The sequence below is a fragment of the Asparagus officinalis genome, chromosome 3, assembly GCF_001876935.1.
Source record: "Asparagus officinalis chromosome 3, Aspof.V1, whole genome shotgun sequence".
NCBI classification, from domain to species: domain Eukaryota; kingdom Viridiplantae; phylum Streptophyta; class Magnoliopsida; order Asparagales; family Asparagaceae; genus Asparagus; species Asparagus officinalis.
The window spans coordinates 21000036-21024868 of NC_033796.1; the positions used below are offsets into that span (position 1 = coordinate 21000036).

At 36.6% G+C, this 24833-nt stretch overlaps 1 protein-coding gene across 4 annotated transcripts; it reads right to left on the reverse strand.

Annotated features, from left to right (window-relative positions):
• LOC109833317 ((-)-alpha-terpineol synthase-like) lies at positions 18950-24009 on the reverse strand. Of its 4 annotated transcripts, none has more exons than XM_020400948.1 (7): positions 23693-24009; positions 23147-23408; positions 22365-22737; positions 21753-21971; positions 21494-21632; positions 19648-19896; positions 18950-19419 (listed from the first exon to the last, which is right to left on the reverse strand). In XM_020400948.1, exons 2-7 carry the CDS (start codon positions 23322-23324, stop codon positions 19051-19053), a joined length of 1527 nt encoding a protein of 508 aa, XP_020256537.1. In that variant the 5' UTR covers positions 23325-23408; positions 23693-24009; the 3' UTR covers positions 18950-19050. The 4 variants fall into 4 exon arrangements, 3 of the variants coding, with proteins under 3 accessions (XP_020256537.1, XP_020256536.1, XP_020256538.1); XM_020400947.1 differs by having other exon boundaries at positions 23626-24009; XR_002245192.1 differs by having other exon boundaries at positions 19327-19419; positions 19527-19896; positions 23626-24009.

Genomic DNA, 24833 nt, shown 5'->3' on the forward strand with positions numbered 1-24833 from the left:
ATTCGACTTTTGGCGAAAACAGAGTGAAAGCAATTACACTTATAATACATTGAAAGCAGTTACACTTATAATGCATTGTCATGGACAAAGCTTTCTTTATTCCTAGAATAAGCATAGTGCATTAAGAGATTCAACCAGACTATACAAATAATTTAGCAGATATTTACAAACATGCCTAGGAGCTGAAAACTAATTTACATGCTAAGGCAAAAACATATAGGAAGATGGAAGGGGAAAAAACCAATTAGTTTATGACTGAAACAGCTGCAGATTTTGATAAAATACAGGACCATATTCTTTGTCATCTTCACCGATTTTTTCTCTGCTCTCTAAATTGTTACACCGATGCTTCCATTACCATCTTCTCATTCAATTCGATCGTATTTCACCAATGATGATATCATTGACGCACTCACACTTTTTGTGGTTTGTAAGTGTTGTAGTTGTGTCTCCTTACTTTTCCATCTGAATAAATTTTGATTAGGAGTTAAAATTTTGGTTAGATAAATTTGATAAGATTCTATAGTAATTTATAGAAGAGGAATAATTGTAACGTTTTTCATTATTAGTGTGTAATGTCAAGACTTTGTAGGGGAATGTTATAAGTGGGTGGTTAAATAAAAATTTGATGGTAATAAATAGGGAGGTTATGAAAAATTAAGTACGTATATATCTTAATGTATGCATGTATGGATGTGCTAGAGATGTATGCATGTATGTGTTTTGGAGGGCATTTTTGAAAAAAATATTTTATCATCCAACACACTTTTATAAGTACTAGTTGAGATGCACATGCAATGCACGTGGTTGAATATCATGAGTTGAGATGCACGTGGTTAAATATCATGATTATTTAAATTGATAAAATAGAGTAAAAATAATAAAAAACAAAGTTTTTTATGGGATTGATCATCAACTTAATAATCTCTCTCTCAAATAAAATATTATCATTGTTTCCTTCAACTCACGCTGTGGCTACGTGATCTACTATTTGTGAGTTATAAGCACATTAATTTAGTATAATATCTCTATTTATTAGTATCTTGAAGTCTTCAAAAGATGAGTGATCATTCAATTCGCAAAAGAACTTTGCATATGAATTTACTTGCAATATGTCCATTAAACTTTTAGTTGTGATTTGACTCACATTCATATTAACTTTTAGTTGTTGTTTTATTCATATTTATATTATCTAATATTCTTATTTAATTTTATAGCTTATTCTCTGTATCATAGAAGTAAAATTGAAAGTATGAAGAATTATTTTCTTACGAAATTAGAACATAGAGATTATGATATATTTCACCATGTGCTCTAAATATAATTTTTTTTTATGTAAGGTCCCTATCAAATATTACCCTAAACAATGTGAATGAAAAATGCTATTATAACTCACTTACCTAGGACAATTGTATTATATATAGGATACATAACTCTTCTAGAATATCCATATCTCCTAAGTTTATTTTTCTGTTGTGAGAGCAACATGTTAGAGGCTCGTATTCAAACTTTTTGGCTCTATAAAAGACACAAGAATTTAGAGTGCATAACTTATATATCGTAAAAGGCATATCGATTCATGAAGAATTTTTTCTAATAATGATATTATTACAATGATATTAATATTTAATATTAAATCAATTTTATTATATAAGATTATATGATGCTTTTTAATAAATTATAAAGTATATATATGGAAACATCGATGCTTATAGCCAGTAGTTGGGCTCCACAAAATAGGTAAACATTATAGTTTACTATTTGTAGTACTGTTTGCAATGCCATTACCTTTTCTCTTTATCTTATTATTCATACTTTTCTGATGTAAGTTCTCTTTTGCTAAACATTCAATTGGCTATATTTAATTTTTATAATATCAGATGTTAGAATGTTTTCTTCTTTCTAAAAAGTGTTGACATGATTTTCTTAAAAAATATATACACATAGTAACAATAGTATATACTTTAGTGAAACTTAAACATTGGCTTGAAGCCATTTAGAGTGAGATCCTTTCTATGCTAGAATGGTGATATAGTGATTACACAGTTTAAAAGTCAAAGAAGAAATTTTTACAAAGAAAAAGTAATTTAATATGTCAAATTAAGAACTAATTTATAAAATTTACATGGGCAATGCAGATAGCTATAGAAAGTAAGGTATATATTTTTCATAAAAATTTCATAGTGAGTGATCAACTATAATCATCCTAATTTAAGAAAAAATAATTATTATTTTAGTTACTAATTTTATACGCGTAACTATGGAATAAATCTCCAGCAAAAAATAGGAACTGAGATTGTATTATGCTGTAGATAAATAAATAAATATTATTAGGGATCCTCTTTATATTGAATTTAAAAGTAATAATTTAAATTATTAAGCATCAAATGTTAGCTCATGTGAGAAAGTAAAGTAATATATGGTTTATATACGTATATAGTCAATCAATCAAACGTATAGAAATTATAATGACCACAGTCAAAATTATATGGTGGGTTCACATTAAATATTATTTGTAAAAAATAGTACATTAAAGTCAAAATCTTTTTAACCACTACATAGATTGTCTGAATTTTTTTTTCATATATAAACTATACTATTTAGGAATAGTGATGTGCATATTTAACTATGGTATAATAATATTAAGAACGACTTATTTTTCAGTATCATCATTAGTTAATGTATATGTGCATTACACTGAAAACACACTAAAAATTTAGAAAACTACAAAATAGACACCCTCAAAAGTTTTAAAAAGTGTAAAAACACTCTAAAATTTATAATTTATAAATACACAAAACTATTAGACATTACATTAGAATCAAGAAATTATAAAAAACATTAAAAAATTTCAAACTTTGGAGGGGTAATGTTCAATGTACTAAACTTTAAGGGTATTTTTTATAAATTTTAAATTTAATAAATTTTCAATTAGTTATGTTCTTTTTAAAAAAGTTATGGGTAATATTTACCATGAAAAGTTTTTCCTAAACATATACTTTTAAAATATGTATGACATTTTTTGTAAAATTTTAATTTTTTAGGGGTTGTTAGTAATTTTGCATATTCATTTTAGTGTCTATATGTTAGAAATTCTCATGAAGTTTTTTTTTGTAAATTATGAATTTTAAGGAATTTTCATAATTTTTAAACTTATAGGCATTTTTTACAGATCGTAAATTGTTTATAGACTATTAATACTTCATATGCTTTCAATTTACTAATAAATTGAAAATTTTTAGGATGTTTTTTGTAAATTTTGAATTTTAAATGTTTGTTTCTAATTTTTAAAACTTTAAGGGTGTTTTCTATAATAAATTTTGAATTTTAAATGTTTGTTTCTAATTTTTAAAACTTTAAGGGTGTTTTCTATAAATTATAAATTATGTAGGGAATATTTATAATTAAAACTTTAAGGGTGTTTTCTATAAATTATAAATTATGTAGGGAATATTTATAATTCCTATATTTTTAAAGTACTGTTAGATCAGAAATTATTAGGATTTTTATAAATTTTATAATTTTGAGGGTTTTATTTTACAAATTATGAAAAATTTAGAGTGTGTATTACAAATTCCATAAAATTTTGGGCGTTGTTTGTGTTATTTGTAGGTTTTTAGTATGTTTATAAGTTTTATATTTTTAAAGTCAAAAAACTTTTAGTTTCTAGTTAGCATATATTTTTTAGATTTCTCACAGAATTGAGATAAGTAAAATTTATAATTTTCAAGATGCTTTAATAAAATTTTTAATTTGTAGGTGTGTTTTTGTAATTTAAAAAATTTGAAGAATATTTTTTACAAAGTCAAAAAACTTTTAGGTTTGGCTAGCATTGTTTTTAGATTTCTCTACAAACTAAAATAAGTAAATGATTTGAATTATATGAAACATATCTATTTTATCCAATAACATGTTAAGTTTCATTATGAAAAGAATAAATTATTTGGTTACCAATTCAAAAAAGATAAGATAATTAGAATAGATTAGGATATTAATGTAATATTCAAAAAAACCTAAGGGTAATATTGGCCATAGAAAGATTTTTCCAAACTCGTACTTTTAAAGGAGTATATATATATATATAAAGATGAGGTGGGATTTATTTTTATTTTTCTTTTTTTCAAACTTATTTCATGAACCGGCCCATATATCCTTTTATGGAATGGGCTTGGTTGGTCTCATCTATCACTTATTCTTTTTATTCTTTTGTTGGGCTTGTTGGATGCGCACAGGAGAAAAGTTGGTTAAGAGTTTGATTTGGTTTTGATTGCACGGGAAATTAGGTTACTTCGGGAATTTTTTTACGGGATAGATTTGGTCGATTTGTTTCTCCCTTTTTTTGCGGTATTCGATTCTTCACAGGACCTCTCTCATTGAAGAAAATTCGCCTCAAACATTATTGATAAAGAAAATAGTTGAAGAGAGGTTAGTGTAACATACTTGAGCCTGCAGGGCTATGTCTTTAGTGATAAAGTTTGAGACCTCAGGTACTTAGGATATTATGGATGACTGCTTTATAAGATATTATATTTATCTTTTCTTATCTATATGCATATTTAGGATAGCTTATGTCTTATTATTGTTTGATTATTCCATCGTAGAGTATCTTCGTATATATGATGTGTACAAGGTACACATAATACTAGGGGCATTATTAGAAAGTCACATTAGCAGGTAAGAACTCTTATGACACAAGAGATTCTCTTCAGAGCTATGGCAGTTACTGAAGTTGAGACCGAGTGATGAATATCATTTGGCGGGGAGCAATAACAATACAGTTGTATTACTGGGTACAACAACGGTAGGAGCACTTTATTGGTTGCCTTGATTGGACCAAGATGAGATTGATGTATACTTATATGTGGAAGCGACCAAAGTGAAAAACCTCATGTCCACTTTCCGATTTACTATTAGACAAACTAGAGGTCTAATTTGGCTCACGAGGTGCGGGCATGTCCGTAGATTCGAGGCATATTGTGGGGTGGTATGACGAGAAAAGTTTATCAAAGAGTGATTAAAATTGGGTCTATGTAGTATTCATTTGTTGATGTATGCTCTTAGAAGAGAGGAGCGATACAGTAGCACATTGCCGTACGACTGTGCGTAGATTGCATATAAGGAGGTTGAGGGATGGATCTCTACTCCCTTGCTATGTGAGCCTTATAGACGAGCACTAGTTATAGAGGACAGTCATTTTACCTTTAGAGACACTGGGCTATCTAAAAAGACTATTATAAGTGTCCACTACTTTGGTTGCTGTTTCCTATTATGATGAGACAATATCGCACATACGGTGCATTGTTAGAAAAGTGGGTGATTAAGATGCTCAACTGTATAGGGCCAAAGAATGATTGATTGACATGTCTCTTGATTGCATCGCTTGACCAACTCTTATTTATATCGAGTATATGATCTAAGAGTGCGATGAATTGAGGGTATATTGCGGTGTTCTAGGGGATCGATAGTAGTTGAACTGACATGCTTGATTAGATATTGGGTACGAGATATCACATACTTACACTATCTGTTATGTGTTTTTTTAGAGAGATTCTTATGTCAGTCCTAATAGATTTGACTGCAAGGCTATTTGCTTAAAAGGTCTCAATGGTCCATGCTACACTAAGGATGTATTTATGGATATGGATTTAAAAAGGAATGTGATTTTCACTGAGACTTTGACTCAGGGAGTTAACAAATCAAGAAGAGTACATATTGGCTATGTTTATGAGGTAGACACCCAAGTAAGTAGGTATTTGATGCTTATCTTAGAGATAAGAGATATATAATTCTAGCGAGTGTAAGATTTTATCTCTAAGTCCTTTTATATAGATTCATGAATTTTCATAAAAATAGAGGGGATAAACACCATAATCCTTTATATAACCATCTTCTCCTTCTCTGTTTGAATTCGTGCTTTATGCGGTAGTCATGGGGTGATATGTTGGGCTTCTCGCCAGTTGCACTGTAAAATCGCCCTCTGGTCATTGATCAAGAAAGGCATGACAATCTTACAGAAATAATGTTGGATTGTAGGTTATTAGGCCAAATAGGATTCCTTGTCCGTTTTGGTTTTGGTTTTAGAATTATTGGGATTCTTAGTCTGTTTTGGTTTTAGTTTTAGAATTGTTGGATTCCTAGTATGTTTTGGTTTTAGGGTTTATATATATATATATATATATTGTTTTGATGATTACAAACAATTCCTAATATTGTTTGTCTAGTATTTATGTTTTCTTATTAGGTATTCAAGATAAATAATATGTTGGCGGATGGATGGACTAGCGCTTCAACTATCATATCAAATAGAGGTTGGCGGAATATCGATATGAAGCCATTGCACATCAAGTCATATTCAAGATCAAGCTTCATCCGCAACCAAGTCAAGCATATTGAAGATCTATCAAGTTTGGGTAAATTAGTTTAGGATTTATACTTTATGTGTTAATACCTTAAGCTCGATATTATACACACACACAATTTAATGGTTTATGTGTTATATCCACAAAAGTTTTTACAAACAAATAGATATATAATACTTATTTATTTTCTATATGGATAAGTTGTTTTGGTTTAGCTATATAGATATGAAGCAATATATATCTTCATTTTCACATTTATATGCTTCATATTATATTGAATTTATAAAATATTATGTTTATGGATTGAAGACTTATTTACACTATTTTTATATCTTGTATAAGTCTATAAATCCATTCTAAATTATTTCAAAGTTTTGTTTAAGTCATTTTGGCAAAATCAAGTTTTCAATATGTTCATACTTATGTGATTTTGCAAAATGATGAGATTTTATAAATGGAGAATGCAAATTGAAAAATTCTTTTTGTAACATGTTCATTATCATGTTTACAATCATTTTCCAAAGTTTTATATTTTTATGAATTTATTTGATATTTTTAAAAGAGATTTGAATTTCGTTTTTACTATTCAATCCAGACTGATAACATGTTATCAGTTGACTGATGGTGTGTATCAGTCGACTGATGAAACTGCTTATAATCATCAAAAGTTTCTGTTTCGTTTTGATCGACTGATGAAGTCATCAGTAGACTGACCATGCTCATCAGTCGACCGATGAGCTATTAGCTACCTATAACGGTCAGCTCATAAGTCGACTGATCCAATCCGTCAGTCGACTGATGGCCTGTAACGACTATATTTCTAGTTTTTATTTTTTATCTTTTTGCTTGATTTCACTTTGAGTTTTGGGTTTTGTTTCTTCATCCTATATATACCCCATTCTATTTCATTTCTGAACTAAGAAAAAGAGAATTAAAAAAAAAACAAATTTTAAGGGTGGTTTAAGTTTGTTTAAGTGTTTACAAAAGTAGTTTTGTGAAGATTGTTTCACAAGAAGAGGAGATCATCTTTGGTTTGAGCTTTCCATTTCACATCTCCATCTCTCTTGTTCTAGAGAAGTTTTCTCAACTCATTTATCTAGCTTATTTATATTTATATTTGTTTGCAGTGAAAGTTGATTTCTTCATTGTTTTCATTGCTACCGAATCTATTACAACTTTAGTCGTTACAATAAACTCGAATAAAATAAAAAGTTGATCTTTTTATAAGATCTCCTTACACAATGAAAATAAAAAAAAGTTTACAACTTTATCAAACAAACGCAAAGATCGTTTATCGGTCTTCTGCTTGCGTGGAATCTTTGCCTGTGCCGGGGTTTATCCGTGGACCACCGCCGATCAGATCTACTTGCTGAAAAATTAGGCAGAGCTTCGTCTATCCGCGAAGGGATCGAGAAACTGTAGCTCTTATCTCGGCGAAGCGAGATAATCACTCTTCTTAAGATTACCGCAACGGGATAATCCTAAGGAACGAACCACGCTACAGATCTAACTCCTCCTCCTCTCTGAAATCTGTGCACTTTAAGTCTTCAATCTGGCAGGGCTTCGCCGAGGCACGAGAATTCCAGATATGAAAAAACGAGGCTCCGGGGCTTCTATTTATAGGCATGGGACAAAAACTACTTAGAGACACCTCAGGGTGTCTCAAACTTGGCCGAGACACCCTAGGGTGTCTCAAACTGCTCCGAGACACCCTAGGGTGTCTCAAACTGCTTCGAGACACCCTAGGGTGTCTCAACTTGGGCCGAGACACCACGTGGTGTCTCACCTAAGGTTGTGACGTATTTTCACCTCCTCGTCCGTTCCCGCCGTAATTTCTTCGTCCGAACTCGGATTTGAGCGATTCAAAGTGCGTTGGAAAGACGACGAGGGGTTCTATAAGCTCCAATGATTAAATCATCCGCGGAATAAATGAGACACGAAGGGTATTTTGCCGTTTGTGAACGATACGAGGTCCCCGATCAGTTCGTATCCTCGTTATTCTGAAACTCTGTTGTTTCACGTAGTTCGTCGGTTTACTTCAAGCGTTCACCGACATCAACCAAGCTTCTATGAATCAGATGGTGACGTTCATCGTCATTTCTTAACACTGAGCTATTCGTGAAGACCTATAGGCAATTTTCGATGCCTACAGATACCCCCTCCAAAGCATTCCAGACTCGTTTCTTTTGTAGAAGAGGCTGGAATACTTTGGATGTGATTGGTTCAGCCTTCAGTCGGCGTAAAGGACCTGTAATTAGCTTCGATTCTTGACTCCTTCGATTTTCAGTCTACTTGATGCTTTGATGAATAGCTGAAATCCTTCCGGCGCTGCGTTTATCGTCTGGCCGTCGTCGAAGTCTCAAATCTACAACTGATGAGTTGAGTTTGGCTCATGTCATTGAGTTGACTTTTTGATCAAGTCTCAAATCTACAACTGATGAGTTGAGTTTGGCTCATGTCATTGAGTTGACTTTTTGATCGTAACGAGTTGACTGGCGTTGACCTAGGGTTACGCGTTGACCGGCGTTGACCCTAGGATTTCGAACGTCGAACGCTGACTTTTGATCGCAACGCGTTGACTGGCGTTAACCTAGGGTTACGCGTTGACCGGCGTTGACCTTAGGGTTTTGAACATCGAACGTTGACTTTTGATTGCAACGCGTTGACTGGCGTTAACCTAGGATTACGCGTTGACCGGCGTTGACCTTAGGGTTTTGAACGTCGAATGTTGACTTTTGATCGCAACGCGTTGACTGGCGTTAACCTAGGATTACGCGTTGACCGGTGTTGACCTAGGGTTACGGATTGCTCGGTGTTGACTTTGGGTTTCAGACCGCCCGACGTTGACACAGTTTACACTTGTACGTTTACTGGAGTATACATAGTTTAAGCTCTTAAGGTATTGGAGCACGGCGGTCCCAAGTGTCGGGGCTGCAGGACCAACTGTTAAAGCTGATTCATCTGCATTTGTGGATCTTATCTTAATGTTGTTGGATAATCGAGTCACGAGACCAACTAACGGAGCTGATGCATCAATGACTCGCACTTATAGAATTTTTGGCAAATTCTCAGCCATCAACGGGTTTGATTAGCCTTTACCGACTACCGTTTGAGTCGGGCTAGCATGCAGATTGTTTAGATCCGTTCTGCACATAACGTTGTGCTAAAAGAGTTAACTCTTTTAGTGCTACGACATTGAATACGTAGACTTCGCCATTGTTACGGGAGCAGGCTACCCGACAACGCGTGTTAGGCGCTGACTTATCCTTACTTAGGATTCAGGATAAAAGTCTCCAGACTCGGATTCTGGTGTCTTCTTCAATCGGTAAAAGACTAAACCGGCAACGCGTATTAGGCGTTGGCTTATCCCTGATTAGGCTTCGGGATAAAATTCCCCGTGCGTGTGAAGCACGGATTTTGGCGTTATTAATAACAACCTGTCACAATATTGAATATGTGGGCTTTTGTCCTTTTTACGGTCAAAGACTAACCGGCAATGCATGTTAGACATAGACTTTGGGATTTTTGGCAAACCCCCAGCCATCAACGGGTTTGACGTGCCTTTACCGATTACCGTTTGAATCGGGCTAGCATGTGAATTATTAAAACCCGTTTCACATGTAACGTTGTGCTAAGAGAATTGCTTCTCTTAGACTTAATGCTATGATTTTGAATACATAGACTTCGCCATTTCTTACGGGAATATGGCATTCGGCAACGCGTATTAGGCGTTGACTCATCCCTACTTAGGATTCGGGATGAAGGTCCCCAGAATTGTACTCTGGTGTCTTTTTCAATCGGTGAAAGACTAAACCGACAACGCGCGTTAGGCGTAGGCTTATCTCTATTTAGGAGTTGAGATAAAATTCCCCGTGCATAGGATGTACGGATTTGAAGTTAAGAATTGTGTCTTTTCTCAGGGTAAAGACGAACCCAAAATGGAAGAGGAAGAATTTTATATTCTATCTCCCAGCACCGAAGAGGAAGAATTTTATATTCTGTCTTCAGTTGGAAAGGAAACTCGAAGTGGGATCTCCACCCCTAGAATCCGAAAAGATGAAACTAGGAGTGGGATCTCCACTCTGAGAATCAGAAAGATTCAAGTAACCCTAACTTTTATAGGATTGGTTGCTTGATCCAAGAAAAGAGTTCCTCATTTATTGAGGGGAAATTACGATTTCGACCCTAACTTTTATAGGTTTGGCTGAAAAAGGAAAAGATGGAAGTCTTTCGTTTATCGAAAAGGATAACTCAATCTTAGTCCTAACTATCTGCAGGTTTGACTAAGTAAAGTTGGAGACATTGATTGCTCAATTTTTGAAAGTGGACCTCTCGTTCATGGAAGGAATCGAGAGGGGACTTTGGTTGTGGTCCTAACTATAAGAATGTTTGACCAGGTAGACAGTGAGAGTGTGAATACAAATCACAGTGAGGGTTTAGTGTTTATCACTTTGTTCGTAATTATTTCGTTATCCCTAAGAAAATTACATATAGCATTCTTCTGGGAACTTCCCATTACATAAATCATCCACCCCCAGCTTCCTTCTTGGAATTGGGTTTGACTTTGTACTCCGTTACATACCCGGGTTATCCTTAAGAATATTAGCGTAACATTCTCCAGGAAATTCCCATTAACAGTAGGAAACAGTTTAGACTCATATACCTATTGGAGTATCAGGGAGCAGTTTAACCTCATATATCGATTGGAGGATTGAGAAGCAGTTTATACTCGTATACTCTTTGGAGTATTGCCGTTCTTATTTGGCTTATCCTAGCGTTATGACGCCGGCTTCAACCAAGGTTTGGATGCTATTCTTTAAAGTAAAGCAAGCCTTGGTGGGATGAAGGATCCTCCTGTGGTATGCGCAGTACTTCGGATCTGCAGTATTGTCAGCTTCCTCCTGATTCATGATGGGTGGTAGCTTGATCTTGTTGTTTTCAAGAAGGGTTTCGAAGATGGCTGGAACGTCTTCGTCTTTGAATGAGTACTCTTTTTGGAGCCTTGGATCCGAATTCTTCTGTTGTCTTCGGAGCTGTTGTTGTGACGTTTGATTAACGTCAACAACTGTTGTAGGTGCCTTCCCTTCATCATGGGACACGAGACTCGAATTCAGAGGACTAACCATCGGTTGGTTTCTTTCGACCTTCCTCCTTCTGAGGAAGCGTTCGGCCTGTTCTCCGCGCACCTTTAACTCTTTCCAGGTATTGAGCGGCTCTACTCCCATAACGTCCAAGATGTTAATGGATAAGTTGTTATGACAGGTCTGCAAGACGAATTCCTCCGTGATGGGATCCTTGCAGTTCATTGTCTGATTGCGGAAGCGTTTGATGAAGGTATCTACCGGCTCTCCGTCTTTTTGTTTCTCATCAAAGAGTGTCCTGATCGACACTTCGGCGTCATCATCGAAGAAATGAGCGAGGAACATGCTTTCCAGGTCCTCCCAGCTGTTGATGCTTCCGGGCTTGAGACGGCAGTACCAATCGAAGGCAGGCCCGCGAAGGGGGCCAACGAATGACCGGACCATCAGAGGCTCGTTGCCAGAGATCACTCCCAAATGGGACTTGAAATAGATCAGATGCTGAGTGGGCGAGCCCTTCCCGTCGAACGGCGTGAAGTTGATCAGGTTGAACTTCGTCGGATACGGGATCGATTCTCATTCTCTTGGGTAAGGACACGGAATCCCGGTCTTCTTTACCTCTCGAGCAGACATCAGAGCGTTGATTTTGCTCTCGAGGTCTTTCATCTTTTCGTCCTCATGTATATCAGATCTTGGGCGATTCCTGAGAGGAATAACGGGGCCACCCCCAGTGTTATTATCTTTGGCGGAACCACCCCAAACGTTGTTATCTGAAGGGGGTGCATTTGAACTACACCCAGTATTTTTGGGAGGTGCGTCGGCCATGATGATTTCGTCCACTTCTGGATCGCTGTCGATTGCGGCGTTCTGGGTGCGAGGGCTGGATTCAACTCTGACTTGATTGGACAGAACCCGAATTTGTTGATCATGCTCTTCCCTCATTCGCATCATGGCCATTTCCATTTCGAACTTGAAGTTCTCTTTTTGTTTGGCCAAGGCATCCTCAACCATTTTAGTGATCTCGTCTGTGCTAATCATCAACACTTCACGGGATTGACCTAGGCTGGATACCGTTTTGTCAGAAGCGACTGCAGAGTTAGCATCTGACACTTCGTCATCCGAGGATAATCCTTGATTCATCCTCTGATAGTCCCTTTGTCTAATAGTTCATGATCGTAACCTGGTTAGACGATGCGATACAAGCGGATCAGAGCTAGAAGGTCGAATCGATTTTCCCTTATCAACCATATTGATGGTAACCTCTGGGGGTTCGTCATCTTGAACGACCGATCGTTTCTTACTGAGACGCTTTTGATTGGATTTAGCCTTTTCGTTGGAGATCCTCTCAAATTTCGCGACCCTCTGCGGAGCGGTCTCGGGGCAGCTACATGCTGATAATACTACCCTGATAATTTTGATACACGGACAGTGAGAGTCCGCTTCCCGGGTACTTCTCTTTCGAGATTTATTCGTACCCCCAGCCTGATAGTACAACTCATCGACGTTGTGGTTGGAGTAACCTATCGGCTGCTTACATGGATTCTCAGGTATAACGATTTCGTCTGTCTGACGTGTTTTCCTCTGAGTAAACATTGCCTTGTTGGCATCTACAGGAGAGGGTGAAACCTTAACGGGCTCCTGATTTTCTGCACGCACCGCCAAGCGGGCCGTTGCAGAAATCAATTTGTTACGAGGTCGCGTACGACCCCCAGTCCGGATGTTGGCTCGAAGCTCCTTCAACGAACTCAAGCTTTCCTTAACAGGCGCTTTTCCTCGATCCTCGGGTAGATAACCGATGCGATCCTTCAATGAGACTCTAGCTTTGGGGAGATCCACGTTGTCATAGAGCTTCACCGGAAGTGTGGGAGCAGGGTCTGGAGTTGACGAAGACCGGAGAGCAACGTCACCTGCTTTTGTCTTAGAGGCTGATTTGGCTTTTGGCACCCAAATTTGTTTGGATCTCGGCGATCTCTTAACTGCCTCTTCCTTTTGCATTTCCTGTGCTTTTCACACAAGGATCCGGGCATGCGCAAGCAAGGCGCGGCGCTTCTGGATTCGCTCCTCGAGAGTAGAGCGGGTTCTTTTAACACGAACCCATTCGTTAACTGGAGATCGAGAGGAGGATTCCGGCGGACCGTTGCAAGGTACGACTGTAGCATCGGCTATGGGGAGATCGATTTCTTGGTTCTTCAGATCTGGAGACCGACGGATCTTCTGGGAGGAGGAGGCCTTCCTGCACCTGCAAGGAGAGGCAGATCTGGAGGAGGAGGAGGAGACATACTCCTCGAACTTCTGCTGCTCGAACTCATATTCGACCTCTTCAGCCACGGGGATCTTGATCGTTGGCTGCGGCACGACAACCTCGGCAGCGAGGCTGTTGGCTCCCACTATGGTCGCCAGTTTGTTTGCGGTGAAAGTTGATTTCTTCATTGTTTTCATTGCTACCGAATCTATTACAACTTTAGTCGTTACAATAAACTCGAATAAAATAAAAATCTCCTTACACAATAAAAATAAAAAAAGTTTACAACTTTATCAAACAAACGCAGAGATCGTTTATCGGTCTTCTGCTTGCGTGGGATCTTTGCCTGTACCGGGGTTTATCCGTGGACCACCGTTGATCAGATCTACTTGCTGAAAAATTGGGCAGAGCTTCGTCTATCCGCGAAGGGATCGAGAAACTGTAGCTCTTATCTCGGCGAAGCGAGATAATCACTCTTCTTAAGATTAGCACAACGGGATAATCCTAAGGAACGAACCGGGCTGCAGATCTAACTCCTCCTCCTCTCTGAAATCTGTGCACTTTAAGTCTTCAATCCGGCGAAGCGAGATAATCACTCTTCTTAAGATTAGCACAACGGGATAATCCTAAGGAACGAACCGGGCTGCAGATCTAACTCCTCCTCCTCTCTGAAATCTGTGCACTTTAAGTCTTCAATCCGGCAGGGCTTCGCCGAGGCACGAGAATTCCAGATCTGAAAAAATGAGGCTCCGGGGCTTCTATTTATAGGCACGGGACAAAAACTGCTTAGAGACACCTCAGGGTGTCTCAAACTTGGCCGAGACACCCTAGGGTGTCTCAAACTACTCCGAGACACCCTAGGGTGTCTCAACTTGGGCCGAGACACCACGTGGTGTCTCACCTAAGGTTGAGACGTATTTTCACCTCCTCGTCCGTTCCCGCCGTAATTTCTTCGTCCGAACTCGGATTTGAGCGATTCAAAGTGCGTTGGAAAGCCGACGAGACGTTCTATAAGCTCCAATGATTAAATCATCCGTGAAATAAATGAGACACGAAGGGTATTTCACCGTTTGTGAACGATACGAGGTCCCCGATCAGTTCGTATCCTCGTTATTCTGAAACTCCGTTGTTTCACGTAGTTCGTCGGTTTACTTCAAACGTTCACCGACATCAACCAAGCTTCTGTGAACCAGATGGTGACGTTCATCGTCATTTCTTAACACTGAGCTGTTCGTGGAGACCTATAGGTATTTTTCGATGCCTACAATATTGTCATATTTATATTTGTTAGACATTAATTGATTTTGATTTTATTTTCTCATTGCTTGCACATACAACCATTAAGCTTAAGTATTTTCACATATTGTATAATTTGGGGTTGTGGTGAGTATAGCCTTGAGAGTGAGCCTAAATTGTGTTCTCACTATTGTAGAGAACAAAATCTTGTAATTAAGCTTTATTGTGAAAGTATCACTTTGTAATACACATTTACACCAAGAGGAGTGTGTGGTGAGGACGTAGTCGATACCAAGAGGAGTGATGTCGGTAGTAAAGCCTAGAGAGAGGTAGTAAAGCCGAGCACTTGAGGGAGGCGATACGTGAGGACCAACACTTGAGGTTATAGTTTGTGTATGTACATTATGAGAGATTTGTAGAGTTTTCGGTAAGCTAGAAAACCGAGTATGTAGAGAAGTTCCGGCTTCCAAACCGGGTGTGTTGATAGTGGAGTTCTTCTCGGGAGTGGGGAGCAAAGACGTAGGACGAAAGGTCCGAACTCTGTGATCATATTATTGTGTTTGGATTGCTCTTTGTGTCCACTATCTGTTTATATTATTTCTTATTTATTTTCCCCTTTGTATATATATCCTTGCATATACCTTTCTGAATATCATCATTGTTAGGATATATTTATTAATTAATTTTAACCGGCATTAATATCTAATAATATTAGCAATAGCCCTATTCACCCCCATATAGGGTACTTTCAAAAAAGAGGTTATTAAGAGGTGAGTTGAGATCTTTTGGTGATGGTTATTTTGAGTGTTTGAGAGTTGTAACCCATTGTATTTCTCCTCAATATAGTAAAATCTTCCCATCCTCTTCCCGTAAACGTAGGCAACTTGTCGAACCACATAAATCTTTGTGTTTGTGATTGGTTTGTGCCGTTCTTTTATGAATTACACTCGTTGGTTGTTCTCCTCTCATTGCTCGATGACTCATTTGGTTCGCGAGCACGCTTACACTGATGCTCAACAATTGGTGTCAGAGCTCTAGGGTTTCAGACCTAGGGTTTTTTTTAAGTGGAGAAAAATTCATTGTTGAAAGCTTGAATATTGGAGATCTAGGCTTCGGTGGAGATAACATTGCGGAGTTGCCAGTTGGAGATCTTGCCTTCCTCGTGTGGTTGGGAGTTCATGTTGGAATCCAATCTAGGGTTCAAGTTGGGTAATTTCTCAATTCTATTAGTTGTTCAAATTTTCTCTACAATTTAGACTTAGCAAGCAATGACAGAGATAGTGGTGAAAGCAGCAAGGCTACGACAAGTACAGTTCAGGTTGCACTTTAGAATATGATGATTCAGTTTTCGAGCAAGTTTGAGATGAATGATTTGGGTGAAGTGAAGCGCATTTTGGAGATGAAGATCACCAGAGATAGAGATAAAGGTAGAATTAGTTTGACACAAGTGGCTTTTTTGAAGAAGGTTTTACAGCGATTCAATCTGAGCATGGAGATGAATCCAGTTAGTATACCTTTGGGAGCCCATTTGAAGCTTTCAGCTGACCTTTCACCGAAGACAATTGAAGATAGAGAGTTGATATTTAAGACTCCATATGCGAGCGCAATGGGAAGCTTGATGTAAGCCATGGTTTGTACAATGCCGGATTTATCACAGGCAGTTAGCATGGTTTCACGATACATGCACGACCCGGGTCCGGGTCAATGGGATGTCGTGAGGTGGATTTTGAGGTACATTCGAGATACTCTCAACATTGATTTGGTGTTTGAACGGGACACTAGTGGTGGACAACTATGTATTGGGAACATAGATTAAGACTATGCTGGAGATTTGGATAAGCGTCGGTCGACGACGGGATATGTGTTTACTTTGACTCGTTTATTTAGTGTATCAGAGATGCACATTGCAGTCTACAGTGGTTTTGTCGACGATGGAGGCAGAGTATATGGCGATTACGGAGGCTGTTAAGGAGGTGATTTGGTTTCGAGAACTTTTGGAGGAACTTGGTGTTTCGCAGCGATCCGTCGCTATTCATTATGATAGCATGAGTGCTATCTATTTGGCGAAGAATCAGGTTTTCCATGCGCGGACGAAGCACATTGACGTTCTTTATCACTTCGTCCGGGATGTTCTTGAAGATGTGGAAGGTCCACACAAGAGACAATTCAGCAGATATGCTCACAAAGGTGGTCCCGAGCAACAAGTTCGATCATTGTAGAAACTTATTGCGGATTTGTGCTTGTTGAGGCCTTTCGAGGCCATTTCGATGAACTACGGACAACTTGATCCCTTGGGAGAGGGGGTACGTAGGCAACCACATTGGTATAGCCGGATTTGGAAAGACCACACATTAGTGCTCTTGTTGGTATCGGCTCAGTTTTGGGAACACTTCGCCGAGGTGGAGAATTATTGTATAGCAGGTTATTGGGCCAAACAAGATTCCTAATTTGTTTTGGTTTTAGTTTTAGAATTATTGAGATTCCTAGTCTGTTTTGGTTTTAAAATTGTTGGATTCCTACTCTGTTTTGGTTTTAGGGTTTCTATATATATAGAATGTTTTAGAAGAGATTTGTAGAGAGAGTAAAAGAGGTTGTTTTGAGCACTTTGAAAGGTAGATTTCTGAGAGGTGAGTTGATATCTTTTGGTGAGGGTTATTTTGAGTGTTTGAGAGTTGTAACCCATTGTATTTCTCCTTCATATAGTAAAATCTCTCAATCCTCTCATCATGGACTAGGCAACTTGCCGAGCCACGTAAATCTCTGTGTTTGTGATTGGTTTGTGCCGTTCTTTTATGAATTGCACTCGTTGGTTGTTCTTCTCCCGTTGCTCGATGACTCGTTTGGTTCGCGAGCACGCTTCCGCCGACGCACAACAAATAATCCGTCGGCACAACAGATAATCCATTTGGTAAACCGTAAACTCATTATTTATGTTTAATAGAACGCATGCTAATTTAATTAATTAATTAATTTATTTTTTACGTTGTGCATAATCTAGATATAGATTTATCCTATTGCATGAGAAAAATTATCCTGGACCTTACAGCGGAACAGATAAAATGGATCCCAACAAGTCAAGTACTAAGTCGTCTTGATAGTTGGTAGCTGGATTCCACAAAAATTATAATAAAACTTCATAATAAAACAATAAAGGTATTAATTATACGATTACTTGAAAGAAAAAGGATTGTATAATATTAGTGGGGTTGACAAGTCTATTTCTGGCAAGAAAGTTTCTGTTAAAATCTTCTAGGTTTCAGAAAAATATTTGGAGACGAGATTTCAGTAATTCTCATTTCATGTCTCTCACATATTTCGACATACCCGCTCTTATCTTGATATGATTCGGAAAATATGACAGCCAATTATGAAATCCCACAAACAATAACATCCAAAGGCTTCAAGTACTCATAATTGATTCTTATGTTTATTTTACCTTGCTTATCAAGCTTTCTTTGTTTGTATTTTTAAGGTTTTCTATTTTGTTTATTTTTTATTTTTGCTTATTTTGTTTATTTTTTATAGTGAGTATTAGATTTAGAATGTTTCACAACCATTCACTTAATATCAATATTTGACTTAAAAATAATAATCTCTCCACTATTTTTTTCCGTAGCGTAGGGGATCCAAACTTCTTTTCCCCACTTAAAACTACCTTAAAATAGAGTGGTTATATGGAAACAACCACATTTCAATTTTAATTTATACACAAACCACATTTAAAGTGCGTTTGTGTTGCAGTCAACCATCTCTCAATCAAAATTTCCACTAAAAACAAAAACGTAAGCTCTATATTTTCACATTCAAGGTATGTGACTAGTATCCTAACTAATCCTAAACATTAATAACATGAATCATGTGCTTTGAATGTGATTTTTAAAGGAAATTTTTAGATTTTCAATGAACATTTTAACTGAGAGGCTTGATTGCAACGGAAGCCCACTATAAAGTGGTTTATGTGTAAATTAAAATTGAAGGGTTGCTCTATGTTATTTCCTGATCGATGAGCCATATTCTGGTTATTTCACCGCGTATCATTATCATCACTGCATGTTTATTTTACTGGTGGGTATAATTGTTTCCATATGCTAATAATACATGAAAATCTATCTTATAAAAAGGGAGCGTATTACATTCATAAGGCAACCTTACTCTTTTGCCCTTGATAAACACTACACCATTGATGGGAATTATTTGCAATTCCTTTCTCCGCAAATGGAATAGGTGTTATGAGCAATGATTTAATTTGGGACTTGGTCTCATGTGTTGGGATTCCAAAGCCATCTCTGTGTTGATATAAGCAAACTGCCATTCGTGCTAAATTTGTACATGCTTCCATGAAATATTGAGGCAAGGAAGAGCACAGTATAAGCTCCTGATTCAACTCTTTCCATGTTTGACTAATGACACTTGATATGTACGCTCGAGCATCAACCTCAGAAACACCATTTTCTTTCATGTAACATTGTATAGATGTTGGTGAACCTCCTCTCTCTTGCTCCGCCTGTATAGACCAAAAATAAGAAGCCAAACGAACGCAAAATTGAATGATGCGTGCGAGAGAGAACAAGATTGTACAGCACAAAAACCACACAAGATACGGATTTTTACGTGATTAGATAAGATGCTTATGTCCACGGCAGCACAAGTGCAGATTTACCTTTCTACACAATATATACACACACATATATAACGTTTATACCCAGTTAATTAAAATTATTGAACTACTTACAGTTGAAGTGGCCAAATCATTGCAAAGTCGAAAAACTGTTGATGCTAAACGAACGACTTTAGGACAACTCCGCATGTTCTCTAATGCTTCCACTGTTATCTCTTGTCTCATGAGAAAGAATGTATGTACCAATATAAGGGGCCCGGATACTGATACCCAACCATTTTTTATGTACTCTTCAAATGTTGGCACATATTTATCATTTTGCCATTTTGCCTCCACTAAGAATGATTTGCACAAATCTGCCCACTAAAAATATTGTAAGGTTTTAATATTGTTAGTCACATATAAATTTTACCAAAGGAAATTTCATGAGAAAGCGTCATGAATGGTAGTCAACTACTACTTATAGGAATGTCAAGAGAAATAAATGGATTCAAGTCCTTTTCAATTAGGTGGTAATCGGAAAGGGTCCAATTCCTCTAATCATCACCATGTATATCTAATTTAAAGGGTAAGATAATGCCACATAGGATTATCCTAATTAAACTGGTGGTTTTGAAAACAACCATGGTGGATTTGGTAGATATTATTTAATTTTTTTTATAGAAACAAATACTTTTACAAACAAATCTCTAATTAACCTCTTCAATATTAGATGTCAACTAAACAATTCTATCTCAAATTTATTTAGTTTATAATTACTTTCTATTTATAATATAATTTAAGAGCTTGTTTGGTAAAATTGTGTGCAAGAAATATAATATATATATATATATATATTATATTATATACTATAATATATAATATACTAGTATATAAGGAGTATATTATATATATAATTTATATATATAAATAGTATAATATATTATTAGTATATAGGTATAATATTATATATAGGCAGTATTAGTATAGTTATATACTTATATATATTATAAGGTATTAGACACCAAGCACTGAATTTTTAACTTGGAGTGAGTGGCACAATCCCTTACTCTCCTCATTCAAGTATGTGCGGGACCAGCATTCAGCATTGGGTTGAGGAATGTCATGGAGGATATGCAATCATTTGACATGAGATGGAGGGATCTATGCCACTCTCATATCGACTAAACCATTAATTTTTTGTGCTTGGACCAAGCATACCCATTTGTTCTATATATATATTTATATATTATATATATAGGTACTATTAATTAGTATACAGTAGACATAATATATATATATACTTTAGTATATAATTATTATAATTATATATAGTATATATATTATATATAGTATATAGTATTTTGTTTTTTCTTTCAATTATTCTTGTAAATACACGCACATAGCAAGAAGCAAATGTGTGTTGCTGTATGTGATGCATATAATTATTAAGTAATAATCATATAGATTAGAAATGTAAGCTTGTTATTGGGTTTTTATAAAATAAATTTGACAGGGAGTTGTTTAGTGTACATCTAATTGGAGGGTTGTATGTAGAAATAATTGAGTTTGTTAAAAGTTAAATAATTTCTACCAAATTCATCCTGGTAATTTTCAAAATAACTAATTTAATTAGAGTAATCCTATGTGGCATTATCTTGTTCTTTGAGTTAGAGATAAACACTGGGGATTAAAGGAATTCAATCCTCTCCAATTACCACATAATTGGAGAGGATCCGAATCCAGAATAAATATATCCGACAGACCCCTTCAATTTTATTGTTGCAGATAGACCCCGAATGAAAATCTGTGACTCTTTACCCTCACGATGTTTATTTGTCAAAAAAAAAAAAAAAACTTTTTCTTTGGATAAAAAGGGGTCTATTCGCAATGGGCGGCAGTGCAGAGGGTTTATTCACAATTAACTAGGAGAAGAATCTAATAAAGAGAAAATAAGCAATCACAAGGAATTGGGCCTTACCGCCTTTCTTAAATAGGGGAGAATATCTAATCCACCATTTCTTTGAGAGTTGCGTGCCATTTCATCAACAATATTACTAATATTTATGAAACATATCTTCATACATTCTGCAAGATTTTCCAACTCTTTGATTTCCCATCTGTAGAGTATTTTCAGACAAAAGATTAATATAAACATGACGAACTGTCTTCGATCCCTTCAAATAAAAAAGATTTACTATATCTAACAAGGTAAGATTTATTATAAACCAAAGTAGGACCTTTCAACAACGCGAGTGAAGAGCTCAAGCTCATCTAAGGATCCATACGCATCATAAATATCATCCACAACTACCAATAGAGCTCCAACTTTTGCAAGCCACTCGCGGCAATATCCAAATTGAGGTTGAAATACTATGATAATTACTCCAAAGAAGCACTCTAATATCCGATCTCTAGCAAATCCCAATTTCTTCCCAAGTCCAAGGTTCATCCACCAACTGATCATACATGTTGAATTTGTTAAGGATATTCACGGAAGAATAAGAATCAAATAAATACATATGTGTAGTGTTGGCCCAGAGAGCTAAGAAAGTTGATGATTTTGTGGCATGACTCAAACCCTCTCCACTATTTTTATAGAGTGTTCCGCAATCTGATAAGGAGAGGCATGAGTCTAAGTTCATGTGTTTCAACAATAATTTTCCTTCTAGTTTCTTAGATTGGATGCGTCTTGATATTCTTTTTCATCAAATTAATTTGTTTTTTTATTATAATACGTACTTCACTTATAGTTATACATGTTTAATTATTGAGGTGGGAATTCATTGTCATTAAATTAAGAATATTATTATATTGATAGTCATTTAAATTAGTCAAAAACAAAAGCGCACCTTGTAACCTTTGCAAGTTCCCTTTGATGTACATTTTGAACCATGTTGAAATCTAGCTTAGCAAACCGAAGCAACGTAGGATTTGTGTCTTCTTCCTTCTCATAAATATCTATGTACCTTCTAGCTTCTAGCCTTGTCGGTCGCCAGTGTGATGGAAGCTCCATCTCATGTGCAATTTCCTTTGCAAAACTTAATATTTCGGACGCATTCATTGTCTTTAGATGTGTGGCTGCAAACGCTCTTGCTGCATCCATTGTGTTCTCCTCTTCAAAAGATAGAGAAGAGGCTTGATATAAGCTCAACAATCCTTTTGCATCATGTGAAAGACTTGCCATGAAACTACCATCATCATCTTTAAAGTAGTCGAAAATATCTGTAATCCCAAAAAAAAGATGCTTATTAGGTTGTATGGGTGAAACTATTCAATGGTGTATGTCTATTCATGGAAAGAAGAGGATTCTTGAATCATTGCATTAATGCTTGAATTCTTTGTTCTGCACTGATCCAAGATATGTTATAACAATTGTTCTAGTAGATAAGGATCATTGGATAGTTTCTCGAGATAAAACTGATGACACATTGAACTAGGTAGTGTTAATTCTTGCGTGCTCTTGTGAGTCATATATTGGGTGTACCATGTTAATTTATGTTATTATCGTTAGCCAACTATATATGATCCAAATCAATACATAACAATTAAAGTACTTTATTTACAAATTAAGTTATGAATCTAATTCATGTTACTGTTGGTTTTATATTCTTTATGCTTAGGTTTATTATACCTTGTGAAATCATTAAGCCATGTTGTCTCAAAAGCCTATAAAGGACAGCAGTGACGTGCAAGCCATCTTTTCGCACCACTTTCGGATAACCACTTATAAGCATATCATTCAAAAGCCTCTCAATTTCCTCCACAAAATAATAGCCCAATCCAAGCTTTTCAATGGAATCAATGAGCATGATTTGAGCAACTGGTTCAGTTTCACTGAGCAAAGCCCTAACCTCTTCCTTCAGCTTCTTAACCAAAGGATCGTATGCCTCCTCCTACACAAACAAATAACTTAGTATCATTAGTTGCTATCTTCCACTTAAGAAGTGATTTTAGTAACCAAAACTATTTTAAGAAAATATATGAGCTTGAATTTGTTGATATGGTGAAGAAGCTAACACTTACATATACAGAAATTAATACATATATGAATTTTTTTGAATAAACTAGAAAAAGAAGAAGAAAAAAACTACATATTTAATTGGTGCATACCGTGAAATTGTTTGTTATAAATCGGATGGCATTGTAATCCCATTGATTAGGTTGATAGTTAGCTAACCTTCGAACCACAGTTGTATTGTTTTCGTCAATGAACCTTTGAACAAGGTCATCTTTTGCCATGATGAGAAAATAGAGAGAGAGAGAGAGAGAGAGAGAGAGAGAGAGAGAGAGAGAGAGAGGTATAAATTAAAGGAAGAAAATAGAGCTTGGTAGGAACTGAGCAAGGTATAAATTAAAGGAAGGAAATAGAGCTTGGTTGGAACTGAGCAAGAAGTTGGAACTTTATAGGGATGCTCATTCACAAGTAAGAACACATGGAACCAACGCAAATTAAAGGAAGGAAATAGAGCTTGGTAGGAACTGAGCAAGAAGTTGGAACTATATAGGGATGCTCATTCACAAGTAAGAACGCATGGAACCAACGGTCATTCACAAGTATGAATACATGGAACCATCTAAGGGAAGTCCCCACATTTATAAGAAGCTAGCACTTCTCCATTTTCATGCGAACCACAGGTTTGTGGTCCGGGAAACATCATAGAAAATTCTCCCACTAAGAACAAAAATCGTATACTCTTTTATGAGAACAAAAACACATTTTCACTAAAATATCGTGCTTGTTGTATGATATGTGCACGGATCTCCAACTTGAAGTTCAGATTACTTTTGTCTCCAATATCGTGCTTGTTGTATGATATCGTGCTTGTTGTATGATATGAGAACAAAAACACATTTTCACTAAAATCCGCGTTGGAGACACCCTAGGGTGTCGGGTGTCTCGGATTTTGGGAGACACCCTAGGGTGTCTCCAACGCGGATTTGGGCCCTTTAGGTGGTTTTAACCGCTCCGTTATCCCCTCAAGCCTATAAATACAAGCCTTAGGCCTCTTTCTTTTGGGATCTGGAATTTTGGAGAATTGGCGAAGCCCTGCCGGAGTGAAGAGTGATCGAGCACTTCAACGCAAGAGAGTTTCTTCGTCAGATCTACATCGCCCGCATCCGATCCTTAGAATTATCCCGTTGTGGTAATTCTAAGAAGAGCAATTATCTCGCTTTTATCGAGATAGGCGCTTCAAGTTTCTAGATCTCCTCGCGGATCAACGAAGCTCTGGACCAGATCTGATTGCCAGGTAGTCCACGGATATCGACGTCCCCGTCACAGGCTAAAGACCCACGCAAGCAAGAGACGACGAACGGAT